The 15,060-nt window shown below is 34.5% G+C and overlaps 2 protein-coding genes across 6 annotated transcripts; one reads left to right on the top strand and one right to left on the bottom strand.

Annotated features, from left to right (window-relative positions):
- On the bottom strand, positions 1,155 to 3,309 carry LOC109723513 (cytochrome P450 71A9-like). Its single transcript, XM_020251903.1, has 2 exons — positions 2,344 to 3,309; positions 1,155 to 1,910 (listed from the first exon to the last, which is right to left on the bottom strand). Exons 1-2 carry the CDS (start codon positions 3,304 to 3,306, stop codon positions 1,296 to 1,298), a joined length of 1,578 nt encoding a protein of 525 aa, XP_020107492.1. The 5' UTR covers positions 3,307 to 3,309; the 3' UTR covers positions 1,155 to 1,295.
- On the top strand, positions 8,736 to 14,402 carry LOC109723224 (E3 ubiquitin-protein ligase RGLG2-like). Of its 5 annotated transcripts, none has more exons than XM_020251522.1 (13): positions 8,736 to 8,801; positions 8,832 to 8,967; positions 9,326 to 9,769; positions 10,147 to 10,231; positions 10,297 to 10,437; positions 10,529 to 10,642; positions 10,717 to 10,814; positions 11,533 to 11,612; positions 11,829 to 11,934; positions 12,032 to 12,159; positions 12,274 to 12,460; positions 13,384 to 13,440; positions 13,812 to 14,402. In XM_020251522.1, the coding sequence occupies exons 3-13, from the start codon at positions 9,407 to 9,409 to the stop codon at positions 13,890 to 13,892; spliced, it is 1,440 nt and encodes a 479-aa protein (XP_020107111.1). In that variant the 5' UTR covers positions 8,736 to 8,801; positions 8,832 to 8,967; positions 9,326 to 9,406; the 3' UTR covers positions 13,893 to 14,402. The 5 variants fall into 5 exon arrangements, with proteins under 5 accessions (XP_020107111.1, XP_020107110.1, XP_020107108.1 ...); XM_020251521.1 differs by having other exon boundaries at positions 8,736 to 8,804; positions 8,835 to 8,967; XM_020251519.1 differs by lacking the exon at positions 8,736 to 8,801 and having other exon boundaries at positions 8,832 to 8,971.

Here is a 15,060-nt window from a genome sequence, read left to right as displayed (position 1 = left end):
AAAACCGATTTTGCATCAAATTTATAAATGTACTTAATTTTAAACATATTTAGTGACCAACACGAATTAGCATCTACCAGTTACTCTCTTGTACATATGCTTTTATTTTAAATTTATAGTGCAATTGCATGCATGGAGCTGCATATCCCCGTCACCTAAAATTAGAGTAATACTTCAATACACCATATAATCTTGACCATTTTTATTTTAAATAGATGGTTGAGATGTAATATGATTATAAAGGCAACCTACTATTCAGACATAAGTACCATCCACCATGTACCTATTTAAAGGGTATTTTGGTCGTAGAAAATTATTTTGGTCTACAAAATCGGTTTTACCTAACTAAGAATACTATTTGTAGTTGGAATTCAAATTACAACTAAACTATAAATTTAAATGCAAAGCACATAAAAAACTTAATTATAAATCAAATTCAACTTTTAAATATAAAACATAAATTTAAAATAAAACTTCCAGTTCAAATTCAAAATTTTAATTTAAATCAAAAATTTAAATTTGGCTTTCAGATTAAAAGTATAATGTAGACTAAAAATTTAAAAGTTTAATATAAATTTTGAAATTAAAATTTTACATTACAATACCAACTTCAGAACTTAAATTTAAATTCAATATTTTTTCGAGTTGGATACTTAACAAATTGGGTATTATCTAATTTGGTAAGTAACAAAGCTAAATAAGATACTTAATATTATAGGATGCTAATAAATTTGGTATATACTACTAATTTTTTTTCAATATTGTCATATTAACTAATTCAAATCGGTAACCTGTTCAATAGATTACTTTATATAAAATCCAACTATATCCTTTACTAATTAAGAGTTTAATTTTAATGCTTAATTGCTTAATTATGGTGTATTAATGGACCACTTCCCCCGCATAGGTTTCACAAAAATTAGCTTGACATAAATTCTATGTGAAATAGCTGTTTATTACTTTTAAAAATGAAATTTAATTGACGATCAGGATCGATTGAAGTGCGTGACGCAATGGATAATTTAGGTAATATTGTGCACTAGGGACAAGCAATCATTAAATAATTTCTTTTATTCAATTTTCTGAAAACAAAGTAGCCACATAGATTGGCAATTGCTTTAGCTGTTCAAGAACAGGGGTACTAGCTTTGCTTTTGCATCTTTTTATTCTATTAAGATTACATCCTTCGTACCGCAATCAAAGATCAAAGAAACCATATATGCATGCATACATGCATGTATACAATAATTCATTTTTATCTCTCGCAAATTTTCTTTTCACACTTACAATCCAATTTATGTAACATAAATTGGTTTAGCTACTAAATAAAGAGGATTTTTCCTATGAATAGTAAGCCCCACTGCTTCCTCTAAATCCAAATCCTCTTTTTTCACACCAAAAGGGAACTCCCAATCAAAACAATACAAGAGATTAGCCAAAGCAAGTTCAACTACAACTAGTGCAAAACTTATTCCAGGGCAACTCCTCCTCCCAACACCAAAAGGCACAAGGCTAAAATCTTGCCCCCTAAAGTCAACATCGTTGTCGATAAACCTCTCGGGGCGAAACTCATTAGGGTTTTCCCATGAGTTTGGATCCAAACCAATGGCTTTCGCGTTGATCAACACCCTCGTGTTCAAAGGAACTTCGTAACCTTTGATCGTGCATTTCTCGATGGTTTCACGGGGAACCAGTAGCGGAGCTGGAGGGTGCAGTCGCAGGACCTCTTTGATAACTAACTTTAAATAGGTCAGACGGTGCAGGTCAGCTTCTTCAACCTTACCCTTATTACCGATAATCTCTCGCAATTCTTGTTGTAACTTTTTCATCTTTGATGGATTTTTCATGAGTTGTGTCATTGTCCACGATAATGTTGCTGAAGAAGTGTCAGTTCCGGCAATAAACATATCCTGAAAAAGAAAAATCATGTTCAAAAGTAGAATCAATGTCGACTCCTATTTCTTAACTAATTACAAATTGGATTGGATTGGATTGGATTGGATTGGTTCAGACTCAAGTTGGGTTGGGCTTTTGTGGCTAAGGTTGTGTGCATTTCTCTAGAGGCAATAATTTCCCGTTGTATAGTTTGTGTAGATTTTTTTCATTTATACCTACTTATAGAACTCATCCTATGCCGTTTTGTCAATACTCTGTCACTAACGACTTGCAAATTGTGTCTCCAAAACTATTTGGCTGGCTCGTTCATGCAGGTGACGGATAAGTGCCGCACAAGAATTTTTCGTCATCACTGAGACATTAATCCGTGACAAGTGAAAATTCTACGCACAGCTAGAACTGCAAAGTACATGCATGTTGAGAGAGAGAAAGAGCGCAAACGCATACCGTTAGAATACCCTTGATGTGATCCCTACTACTAAAAGCGCTCCCAGGAGCTGAATCCTTGTTGAGACGCAGCAACACATGAACCAAATCCTCATGTTCGGGGTCCGGCCAGTGTCCACCCAAGTGCTCTTCTATAACCTCCTCATAGAACTCATCCAACTCCTGAAAATTTTTCTCTAACCTCCCTCTCAATCCCCTCAACGCGTCAACCCAACCCAACCGCGGAAAATAGTCGGCGACGAACAACGCTCCAAGGTTATTCTGCGTCCGCTCGAAGACCCCGCCGAACCGTCCCCCGCTCCTGCTGTAATCTCCGGTCGCGAACTTCTCACCGAACGCGACGCGCACCATGATCTTGTTCGTCAGAGCGTGCAGCAGCTCGCTCAGATTTACAGGAACCAAGGAAGCGGAAGAAATTATTGTTTGCAGCAGCAGTGCAACCTCCTGTTCTCGCACGTGCATGAACGACTGCACCCGCCTCAGGCTGAGCAGCTCCAGGACGCAAACCCTCCTGGCCTGGCGCCAGTACTCGCCGTAGGGCGCGAAGCTGACGTTCACGCCGCCGTAGGAGAGCCGGCCGGCGGCGTGCAGCGCGGGCCGGCCGGAGAGGGCGAGGTCGTGGCCGCGTGTGAAGATCTCGCGCAGCGCTTCCGCGGAGGACACGACGACGGCCGGCACGGAGCCGAGGCGGAGGAAGATGACGGGGCCGTGCGCGGCGGCGAGGCGGCGGAGGGAGTCGTGGGGGTGCGCGCCGAGCTGGTGGAGGTTTCCAATTATGGGCAGCTTCTTTGGCCCGGGGAGGGGTGGATTTTTTTTGCCGAAAAGGGAAAGGAAAAAGGGAACGGAGAGCAGGAGAAGGATCAGCAGCAGATAAGGTAGAAGAGGCATGATCGATGCTGATGAGGAGGTGTTGGTGGAGATGTGGTGACGCGCATGCACAAGTAGGAATTTCTGGGCACACATGCATATATATGACAGTACGCTTGTGAGGAGGAGAAAAATCAAATTTTAGAGTGATGAAAAAAAGGAAGTTGCATAGTTGTGTGGAACAAAAAATTTACAGACAATTTTCCAAAATAAGATTGTTCTATCTTACCTCGAATGTCAATCTTGATTCATACCTGCGGATGTCCGCTAGTTACCCGCAAATTTGCAGATATAAATGCTAACTTTTCCAACTCAAAAAATTACGGATAAAATAGGTGGGTACCCATTAAGTTATGTGCATTTTGGATAACCTGCAGGTACTCACGGACATCCGCACATATATTTTTTTAATTATAAAATATATTTTTTTAATTAAAAAATATATATTTATATTTATCCTATTTATTCTAAAAATCCTAACTTTAATTTCTTATCGAATGTCTTTTATATTATGAAATATTTTTACTTTAAGACTTTAAATATTTTTATTATATGTTATAATATTTTAAATAATAAATTATGTTATGCTTTGAAAACTTATGTGTGTGTGTGTTTTGCATTTAAAAATATAAGAGAAGAAAAAAATTACGGGTAACCCGCATATCCACCCACCCGCGGGTGGGTATGAGTAAAGATGTTGGTTATTTAAAATTTTACGGATAAATTTTATCTATGTCTAAGTAATCCACAAGTATAATGACCTGCCCACGAATTACTCAACTTGTCTGTTTGCCGGATCTGATCTTATCGTCTATTTTGTAATTTTTTATTGTCGGCCGAGAAAGAGACAAAAGTAGGCGATGTGGAAATTAAGCGGCTGTGGACGGATACAACATATAATATATTTTTGAGTAAACTAATTGCATCTCAAGTCCATGAGCTTTTAGACAAGTCTTCTTTTGGTACTCAAACTTTTAAATCTGAAATTAAGGGCTTGGCTGGTTCAAGAGTGAAATTAAAATAAATAATGGAATTGCAATGACAATTGGATTGGCCCATTTTTTCAAGACGTTTGGTTTATTTTTGGATTAAAAATGGGAATGGTTATTCTCGTTCCACCGTTTGATTCATACAAACTAAAAAATAATAGAATAACATGGTATTAATTTTATTACTTTCAAATATAATTCTATAAAACTATCTAAAATTTATAAAAAAAAAAAAATTAATACTATTCTCAAATTAGAGCTATGGCAAAAAAAATGTGAATTTATTTTAAAAATTTTTATGCAAGAAATTGCAAAAAAAATGCATAATTTTTTTTGAATAAAATTATAAAAAAAATAATATATTAGTTTTTTTTTCCAATGTTAAGAAAAAAAGGAGAGAACGGTACAGAGAAAGAATTGATGGATGGGATGTAGAAAGCCACATAGGCTGGGCCGAAGGAAGAGATGAGTGTGGGCTTGGATATGAACTTCGATCCGGATTTGGACACCGAAAACAATTTGCAAGTTACTAGACCATATCCATTCCGATCCAGAATGGGAGTTCCCAAACAGATTCCTGAAAATCAAACAAAATTAGTCGGATTTGATCAAATCGTTTTTCGTTCTGGATCCAAGATGCACGAACCAAACATGCCTTAAAGAATTTTCAACTTGTAAAAAGTTTCACATTTTTTCTTTATACATATTCACTATTAGAAGATAAATTATTGTCAATATTGAGGGCATATGTATATTTATGTGTTATGTGTTTACCGAATGGTTTTTCTACCAATCATATATATAGATATAGATACTACTGCAACCCATTGAGTTATATACGACTTGAATTTCTGAATTATCTGAGATGAATAAAAGAATGATGAATTTATGTTAACAAATAAATAGACAACCTAGGTGTGAGGAATAATCAATAGGGTGGTTTTGCAAATTTTTATGAGCAATGCAAAGATTATAATCCATTTTGAATTGTATTAGTCATTTGAAAGGTCAAATTTCACACACTAGTCCTTTGATTGATTGATTTTTATTTTTTATAATATTAAAATTTTAAAAAAAAATTGGCTCAATTCTAGGATGGAGGGTTGGTGTGATTCTAACTCTTTTTGGGTTGTCGACTTAGCATTATTCTATTTTTATTTATAAAGAAAATTGTTTCTGTACCTTTGTAAAGTTTTGAAAACTTTCCATTTATTCTTTATTTCAAGAATATTCCTGAAATTTTTTTTTCTTATATATCCTTTTTTGAAGATTTATTTGAAAGAATTTGAATTTTTAAAAGAGTATATATAAGGGCAGATGTTTTTGAGGAATAGATATAAAAGTGGGTTTGTGTTGAGGGGTATATAGACAACTGTTCCTTTTCATTTCATTCCTTTGAGATTTAAAATTTTATATTTTATTATTCTTTAATATATTTTGATTTCACTTTAAAAATTTATAGTTAAATAGAATAATAATTATATATTATGTTTTGCAAATTTTAGTTCTGTACAATTTGATATTTTATTATTCAGAATTTTTTACATTACCAACTTATATTTGTAAAATATATATTGTTTTACCATGCTATTTAATGATATAATCTGTAATGATACAGAACTAAAGTTACAGTATAATAAAGTACAACTTTTTAAATTGTACTGTGACAAAATAAAAATATGCTAAACCATGCCTGTTTAATTTATGCATTATAATAGCTTTTTATTTGGTCTGAGTGAATTTCGAGGTCGACGAATCCGAATCGGGCTTGATTTCAGGCCGAGTTAGGTCTGACGGGCGCCGATCTGGTTCGACTTGAATATATATACTTGTTTAAGCCCGCATGATTGGACCGAATCAATGCAAAATATTGTAATATCGATTCACTTGAATACCGCCCAACCAATCAGAACGAAAAGTAAAAAAAATTATGATATTTGTATCAGAACTCTCGCCTCTAAATCGTTAAATTCTTCTAAGTTGAAATGTCATTTTGAACTTTTCCAACAAATCAAGATAATTATTGGTGAGGAATAGTGGTCACACATAGGGTGCTTTCATGATGTTGACACAAAGATGAAATCAGAAGCTCCAAGGAACCTTCAACCTGCCACTAACTTCCACTGCAATATAACCCTGTTTTTCAGAGAAAAGGACCAGCACTAGCCACATTAAAATTAGGTGCACTACTATATCTATATTCTAAAAGGTAATATATATTATACACTCTTTTACCTAACATATATTAGTTTATTTAGAATTTGGGATGTAAGATACAAGTTCTATTTTTACAGTGTAAAATTAGCATTTTTGTAAAATTATTATTTAGTGAATAGCTATTTAGAAAAATATTGGCCCATCAGCGATCTAGATTTACTTCTTCTTTTTCTTTTTTCTTTTTTTCTTTTTCCTTTTTGACTATCTTGGGATGCAAATAAGACAAATTTAGGGCCGGGGAAGGATTCAGAATGAATTAATTTTTATCCTATATTTTGCATTCTCTTGTTGCTTAATTCGAGGTTGGTCGAGACAGGAGCGATTGTTTGATAAATTTTTAGTAGATTGAATGGATTAAACCAAAAAAAATTTCTCTGTCTTTAGTTCTATATTTTTAGTGGATTATGACAAATTCAGAATTAATTAATTATTTTTTAAATTTTAGACTTTTAGGTACCGTTTGGTTCGAGAACAACCAATTTTTGTTTATTTTTGGGATAGGTGTAACTTTTGTGATAGGCAGGAATTAGTTCAATTTTGTGTTTGGACGAGCATCGAGATATTTAGAGGAATAAGAAAAATTACGTTTGGTTGATTGGGTTGGAATAGTAGGGATAAGAGTAATTATGATTGAAAATAAAACTAATTTATCTAAATATTAAGCACCTAAGTATTAGTAAATAATATTTTAATAAGTTAATAAATAAATTAATCAAAATTACATTATAAATTAATTAAAATTACGATATGAGATGACAAAGATGACATTAATTAGTAAATAACTATAAAAAATAAGTCAACATGTTAATAGAATTAATTATTTAATCATTTATTTTTTTAGTTAATATATTAATTATATAAATTAAAATACTAATTATTTAAATAATATAAATATTAGTAAATAATTGAATATATGGCTAACTATTTAATTAGATAAATAATAATAAATTATAAATAGATTATTATTTAAATATTTGTTAATTTAATAACTTAAAAATTAATTAGTCAATTATTAAAAAAATTAAATGCATTAATTAATTATAATTTATAATTATTTATAATTTAATTAGTAGAGGAATAAGGTATAGAATAGCTTGTTCCACCCAATAGGTGAAACTACTATTCTTCCCTCTTAACGGGTTATTCCGGAATAACTCGTTAAGAGGAGAATAATAGTTCTTGGCGTTATTTTACACCGTTTAGAAGAATAAGAGAAATAAATTTTTCATTTTTTTTTTATCCTTTGAAACAAATATAACCTTACCGTTCCGCTTGAAATGAAACGGAATAGGAGCTCCATCAACTCGAATCCATTTGCAAACTCGTAATACCTGTTTTGTCCAAAAGAAATACCTTGGGTCAAACTTTGGTCTAATATATTTCCATTTATTTTAATTGTTTGCTTCTTGAACTTCTCACGACACTCCTGTTGGCGTTTCCAAGTAACGAAATCTTCCCCTCCTAAAAATAAAATAAAAAAATACAAAGACTTCCACACCTGTTGGTGGGTCATTCTGAAAGGGCATTTAATTTTATTTTTATAAATTATTACTTCTTCGACTTTTACAACTGAATTGAAAATTTTGTAAAACTTAATAATTTTTAATAAATTTTTAGCCAAAAAAAATTATAATAATTAGATAACCAATGGCGGATCGAATCATTAATTAAAAAAATTAAGAGAGTCCGACTGTAATACTATCGATAGCGCCAAGTGTTTGGTGCTATTAAATTTTCTGCAGTTAGATTTAACTTTTTGACTATTTTTATCTATTAAATTATATTATTAAATCAATAATTTACTCAACTTAAGAGAGTCCACATCATTCTAACCGTATATTTTTTCATTTAAAGATCGAAAACTTAATAGTATCAATACTCAATAGTTTAGTGCTATTGATAGTATTCCAAACTAAGTTAAATTAAAAAGGCAAATAGTTTGGTGCTATTGATAGTATTCCAGCCTAAGTCAAATTAAAAAGGCAAATAGTTTGGTGCTATTGATAGTATTTCAGCCTAAATCAAATTAAGGCGGTGTTTTCTAACTCCTAATTAATATTGTATTCTTTATTCTTATGGCGTGCAAATCAAGAATCAATTCAGTTTTAAATACCAGATATATATTAAATAATTAAATAATTAAATTAAAAGTCCCAGATGCAATGAAGACACAGATACAGTGCATTGATTATAAGGTTGCTGTAATTAATGGCTTATTATTAACCTTAGGTCAACTCCGAGTCCTTTTGCTCTGAAAGCACTGGTTGATTGACAGATTGGGGGGTCATCAAGCAACTATTCTTCCTTCTCTCTCTAATTTTCACTGTCAAGAACTTTTCTTCTGACCGAGCCTGTACAGCATCAGCTGAGCAGCCTAAGCTCTACCTCTCTCTCTCTCTCTCTCTCTCTCTCTCTCTCTCTCTCTCTCTCTCTCTCCACACGAGTTCCAGAGAGAGAAACCCTAATTATTTCTTTTGGGCTACTTGGTCATCCACATTTCTCCCTTCTGGAAACAGGAAACAGGAAACAGCACAGCAATGAACAGTCATCTGTGGGTAATTACTTTGCTTACTTTTCGTGCCTTGCATGTTTCTGACCCCAGCTTTGGAAATGAAAGGGCTTTTTTTTTTTTTTTTAATTAAAATTGACCCAATTGATTCTGCTTCATCTGCACCTTTTGGTCTTGCTTTTAGGCAAAGCTTACTTTTCTATGCTGGTTTCTTGCCCTAATCTATCCATAAGCTTGCTTGCAAATTGTAGCTAACGTTCATAAATTTTGAATGGTAGGTTTTGATTTGGTTGTGCTTCAGTTTCCTTTCTATTTCCTTTTGTAGATGTTTAATTCGAATCATCTGGATCGTTTGTCCACCCGGTTTCTGATTTCTGAATCATCTGGTTGTTGTCGACAGGCGGCGCTTACGAAGATTTGGTTCTTCATCTTGTGGCTCATCTGCCTTGTTCTTGAGTCCCTTGTTAAGCTGTTCAAACTGATGGGAGGTGCCGAGTCCTCGGAACAGGGCACCAGGAATGTGCGGCCGCGGACTACGCATTCTGAACATAGGTATCAGCAGGAGCAGCACGAGGGCACCGAATTCTCCCGCGAATGGTCGCACTACGGGGACTATCGAGCCCCGTTCCAGACATATGATTCGGATCCTACGCCCTACCCTGCTGCGCCGCATGCGTCTGCGCCGCCTCAGGACTACTCGCCTCGAGGCTACGCGCCGCAATCTTCGGGTTATTCTCGGGCCCAACCTATGCCGCCGCCCGGCTCGTCGCGGGCCACCCGGCCGCGACCGAAGCTGGAGAGGAAGTACTCAAAGATAGCCGACAACTACAGCTCCTTGGAGGAGGTATTTGTTTGATGCAATTTTCGCATCAAGTTGTTGCGTGCAACGTCGTTTTCGTACGCGCTAAATAATGTAAAACAACTGTTGTTCTCCAAAAAGATTAAGCTGGTAGAGAACGGTATTTTTAATATTTGCATTCGTTTATTTATATAAAGTAGGAGGATATTAAACAAAGCAAGTAGTGTGACCGAACTCGAACTCATGACCTCGTGCTCTGATACTATTTTAGATAATGTGAAACTACTGTCATTCTCCAAGAAGCTTAAGCTACTAGAGAACGGTGTTTTTAATATTATATTAGTTTATCTTATATTCAACAGTATAAAGATAGTATAATTTCCTAGCAGCTGGATCCGTAGCTCACTATATTATTTGTATAGATCACTGATGCGCTTGCTCAAGCCGGTCTTGAATCTTCAAATCTAATTGTTGGTATTGATTTCACGAAGAGCAATGAGTGGACAGGTAACATTTTCATTTAAATGTAGTAGTTAGTAATTTTTAGACATTTGACTTCTATTAACAAGCAGGTAAGCTTTCGTTCAACGGCCGCAGCTTGCATTACATTAGCGATACTCCAAATCCTTATGAGCAAGCAATTTCTATCATCGGACAGACCTTGTCAGCATTTGATGAGGATAATTTAATCCCGTGCTTTGGTTTCGGAGATGGTAATACTTTAATTGTGTTCTATGAGAGTCATCTTTGAAATAGTTCTAGCGTATCTGTTTTGATGACACATTCTATATTGCTATTTCGCAGCTTCTACACATGACCAAGATGTCTTTAGTTTTTATCTGAACGAAAAACCGTGCAATGGCTTTCCAGAGGCTCTATCACGATACCGAGAAATTGTTCCTCAATTGAGATTAGCTGGTATTTACCATTACTTTATTCTGTTTGTGTGTTGTATTACAACTATATACGTGTGTAACTTAAGTCAATTTCAGGCCCAACATCGTTTGCTCCGATGATTGAAATGGCTATGACTATTGTGGGGAACAGTGGTGGACAATACCATGTTTTACTGATAATTGCTGACGGACAGGTATGTCGTCCTTTGTCGAAAGTTAACAAGCTTTGCTGAAAAATTCTTATTGGGGTTAGTGAGTTCTTAATTATTAGTAAGAAGAACAAGTGAAATTATTCTTTAATGCAAATGTAATGAGAAATTTATTCTTTTGTTGAGTAAAAAAAAAAAACTCTTAAGAATGGATAATGCTCATCTAAATTTCAGTAACCATATGGCACGCACTTCTCTGCAATTTGCAAGGATCCTTTTTGCTTTAGCTTAAATTAGTTGTTTTAATTCTATCGGGCATGTGACAACAACAGAGAAGTTACTATGACGCCACGGATGGTGTTTTCAAAGCTGTTTAGGGCTTGGGCATTATGAAGATGCTCCAAGCTTACAACATTGCTGACACTTGTAACCAAATTGGTGATTTGGCTAAATTGCAAATGACAAAAAAAGCTTCGCTGTCAATTGCTACATAAGTTCAAATCAACATCATACAAGAATACTTCCAAATCCGAACATATCGACAGCTATTCCCTTAGATTTAGTTTCTGAAGTACATAAAAAGATAAAAATATGAAAAATTAAAATGGTGCCACTATGCACTATAAGTCATATTAAATATGTGTTTTTTTTCCCCCAATGTAACAAGTCTCCTGATTCTATATTAATACAGGCCAAACAGCTGATTTTTTTGAGTTCAGGCTTTTGATTCTTCTTTGGGCTATTAATATTGTATTTACCACAGGTAACGAGAAGCGTAGATACTGAGTTTGGCCAGTTAAGTTCCCAAGAACGGAGGACTGTCGATGCTATTGTAAAAGCTAGGTAATATTGACCGACTTCTTTTGTGATTATAAGATAACATGATTTTGCAGTATATTATGGAGAAATAGATACGCAATAAGCTTTTCTTCTGTATCGTTAGATTTTGCAGAGTTTAATAAGGTTCCCTGTATCAGCGACAGAATGAAGAGTACAAAATCCATTAGCTTATTATTTTTCACATTATAATTGCTCTTTCTGGTGAATTCTACATTACAGTGAATTGCCCTTATCTATTATTTTGGTTGGAGTTGGCGATGGCCCGTGGGGCATGATGCAAGAGTTTGATGATAATATACCTGCGAGATCTTTTGATAATTTCCAAGTAAGAAATGAAAATTGAATTATAAAGGTATTTACACCCTGCTCAATTTCTGGTGAATGATTTTTTCACTTAGCTCGAACTGCATTTGTTCTCCTAGTTTGTCAATTTCACGGCAATTATGTCAAAGGATGTGAGCCAAACCAGAAAGGAGACGGAGTTTGCTGTCTCAGCACTAATGGAAGTACCTTCACAATACAAAGCAACATTGGAGCTTGGGATCTTAGGGTATGACTGTGAGGATGCAAAAGAATCTTTTCGAAAATATTTCTACTTTTTACTTTGAAATTGATAATTCAATTCATGATGTGCTAGTCGTATAATCTTGTTTATATGGCTCAGGCGGAGGGACACAAAATCTCCTGAAAGGGTCCCACTTCCTCCTCCATTTGGAACCTTTAATGTAGCTTCCACTGCCCCAAAAACTTTTGCTTCATCAAGTGGTCTTCAGCAAAGAGCACCTTCTCATTCCAGTGATAGAGCCTCAACATCCACATCTCCACCTGCCGCGACTCCATCAGATTCTCAGGTATGCCAGGTTTTAAAAGTTCAAAGAGTAATATGTTAAAAGTTCCGAAAGATATGTATATATATCTTGATACTTCAAATTTTTGTGCTATATACCTCTGTGCTTCGTGCACTCGAGATTTGATAGCCTCTGCATCATCTGCTTGATCTGGTGTTCAGAGTGATTTTCTGTCTACGTTGGCATGAATTTGTTGGGAATTTGGTACTCGCTTTGATACCATATATTGAGAATCCGTAACCCACTCTGATACCAACTGCCGTAAATCCGGTATTCGCTCCTGTAAATCCGCAACGGAAGTATCAAATTAGATTTGTACTATAAACCCCCCTTCTCAGCAAAAGTTGATACAATTAGAAAAGAGAGAAAAATCAGAAGGAAAATATATGTGAAATAAGATTCACCAACTAAGAGAAGAATTACACCTTACTCTTCTTCTACATAATAGCTTCAACCCGAGCCGTCTTTTTGAATCTCTCGTTGAAATCGAGCTATGCACCTAAACACATGCTCTGTCTCCTATGCGGAGCATACGGTTTTTCACCTCTGCCATACTACAGCTCTAGAGCTTCATATGAGAGCACTCACCTCAAAGGCATTGATGGTGTTTATCTAATACACCACCCATAACATACTCCAATCCTAGTACACAGGAATTCTACTCTCATTAGAATTTAACTGCATTTAAGATAACTACAAATCTAAGCCAAGCCTAACAGTAATAGGGGGAAAGTACATTTTGTTTCACAACTCTGTTTTCGAGTGAGAGTTCTCTCAATTTATGTACCCAATTATAGATTATAGAGTTCTTGTAGATCTTCTATCAGATAAGTCTCTGCCTTCACAACCTTCCTTTCAATTGTCTGATGGCACAAATGTATGTGTTAGCTCTTTTGACCAACTTTTTGCATACGGAATTTCTACAGGTTTGCCCAGTCTGCCTCTCAAACTCGCGAGACATGGCCTTTGGCTGCGGACATCAGGTAAAATTATGACATTATACAATTATGCTCTATATTTACATGTGAAAGCTACCTCTCCAAATATGTGAAATTATGTTTTATCCCTATAAAGCTGGTATCTGCATGTTCCCTAAATCCCTCCTCATTCACACACATGCTCTGCTGGGATTTCTATGCAAAAACAGTTTTTATTTATATAAACCTGACTGCTGCGTTAATGCAAATAAACACAGTTTTCAAGGCCATGCTCACAAATGCCATTTGCGTAATGTCGTATTTTCATGTATATATACTCCAAAAACCAATAATCAAGTTAAATATATTTGCATCCCGAAATGCCCATTTAGATTTATATATATATATATATATATGGTTTCTTTTCTCTGTTGCAGACATGCAGCAACTGTGAACCGAGCCTAGAATCCTGTCCTATTTGCCGTCGGCCAATCGAGACCAGAATAAAGCTATACTGATTTCGCTGTCCATCAGGCCCTCTGTAGGATACAACATGTATTGATATATCGAGTTCTCGAACTTTGCCGGTGCCGTCGCTTCGTTCTTGCCGTACAGAAGAAAATGGCAAACATCCTCTCTTATGTTTATGCTATTCGTGCCGACATCTGTTTATGCATCAGCTCCCCTCTTCGTGCATGCCTGTGTTTCGTCTTTTGCCTCGCTTTTCTATTGAGTGCTCCTATTGTTGAGTTTGATATCTACATTATTGTAAGAACTTCTCCGTAATCGTGTGTTGTGTGTGTGTGTGTGTTCAATTGCGTTTGCAGTCATCTGTATCAATGAATCAATAGTTTCATAAGAAAAAGGCCGCGAATGCCGCGCAATGCGGATTATATTCGTCCCTGCTACTTGTACAGTTTTAAACTCTTCTAAAGTTCTAGCTTGTGGGCTTGATGCAAATGTACAACGAGTGTCTCAGCTCTCTTTCGAAGAAGGAAATGAAAGTGACTAGATTGTATGTTAATACACATATCCCTGTGCAAATGGTTAAGCTTTTCAGCTGTACTTTCTCATTCTATTTTGAACATTTCATAAATGAACTCGGGTATAAATGTAAAATAATTAGGCTTCAAACGTGAATCCTCGGTGCCAACCATCACATTTTTATCCAATTGCATTAGATACTAAGGTTGCGTTTGGTTCGGGTATAAGTAAGAACTGCTAGTTCTAGGGATAGGTACAAGTTCAGATATAAGCAGGAACTAGACCAATTTTGCGTTTGGATGAAAATTAGGTTGTTTCTAGGAATAAGGTAAATAGTGTTTTGATGATTAAATTGGAACAAGAGGAATAAACGTTATAATTTGAAATTAAAATTATATTATGTAATTAATTAACATAAAAATATTACTTAAAAATAAATAAAAAATTAATTATTAATAATTAATTATAAATAATAATTAATAATAATAATTAATTATAAATAATAAATTATTAATAACGATTATCTAATTAATAATAATTATTATTATTATTAATTATTAATAAATAATAATAATTATTAATTATTCTTATTAATTAATTATAAATAATAAATTATTAATAATATTGATTATCTAATTATTAATAATAATTAATATTAATATTTATTAATAAATAATAATAATAATTATTAATAATTAATTA

Source organism: Ananas comosus, linkage group 17 (assembly GCF_001540865.1).
Source record: "Ananas comosus cultivar F153 linkage group 17, ASM154086v1, whole genome shotgun sequence".
In the NCBI taxonomy this organism is placed as follows: Eukaryota; Viridiplantae; Streptophyta; class Magnoliopsida; order Poales; family Bromeliaceae; genus Ananas; species Ananas comosus.
This window is presented reverse-complemented; position numbering and strand designations above follow the sequence as displayed.

Excerpts from the sequence above, each read along its gene's own strand:
- LOC109723224 (XM_020251518.1), top strand. Across the intron at positions 10,438-10,528 it reads GTGCTTTGGTTTCGGAGATG|CTTCTACACATGACCAAGAT; the intron begins GTAATACTTTAA and ends GCTATTTCGCAG. Across the intron at positions 12,461-13,383 it reads CGACTCCATCAGATTCTCAG|GTTTGCCCAGTCTGCCTCTC; the intron begins GTATGCCAGGTT and ends GAATTTCTACAG.
- LOC109723513 (XM_020251903.1), bottom strand. The coding sequence starts at position 3,306 with ATGTGTGCCCAGAAATTCCTACTTGTGCATGCGCGTCACCACATCTCC. Across the intron at positions 1,911-2,343 it reads ACATCAAGGGTATTCTAACG|GATATGTTTATTGCCGGAAC; the intron begins GTATGCGTTTGC and ends TTTCTTTTTCAG.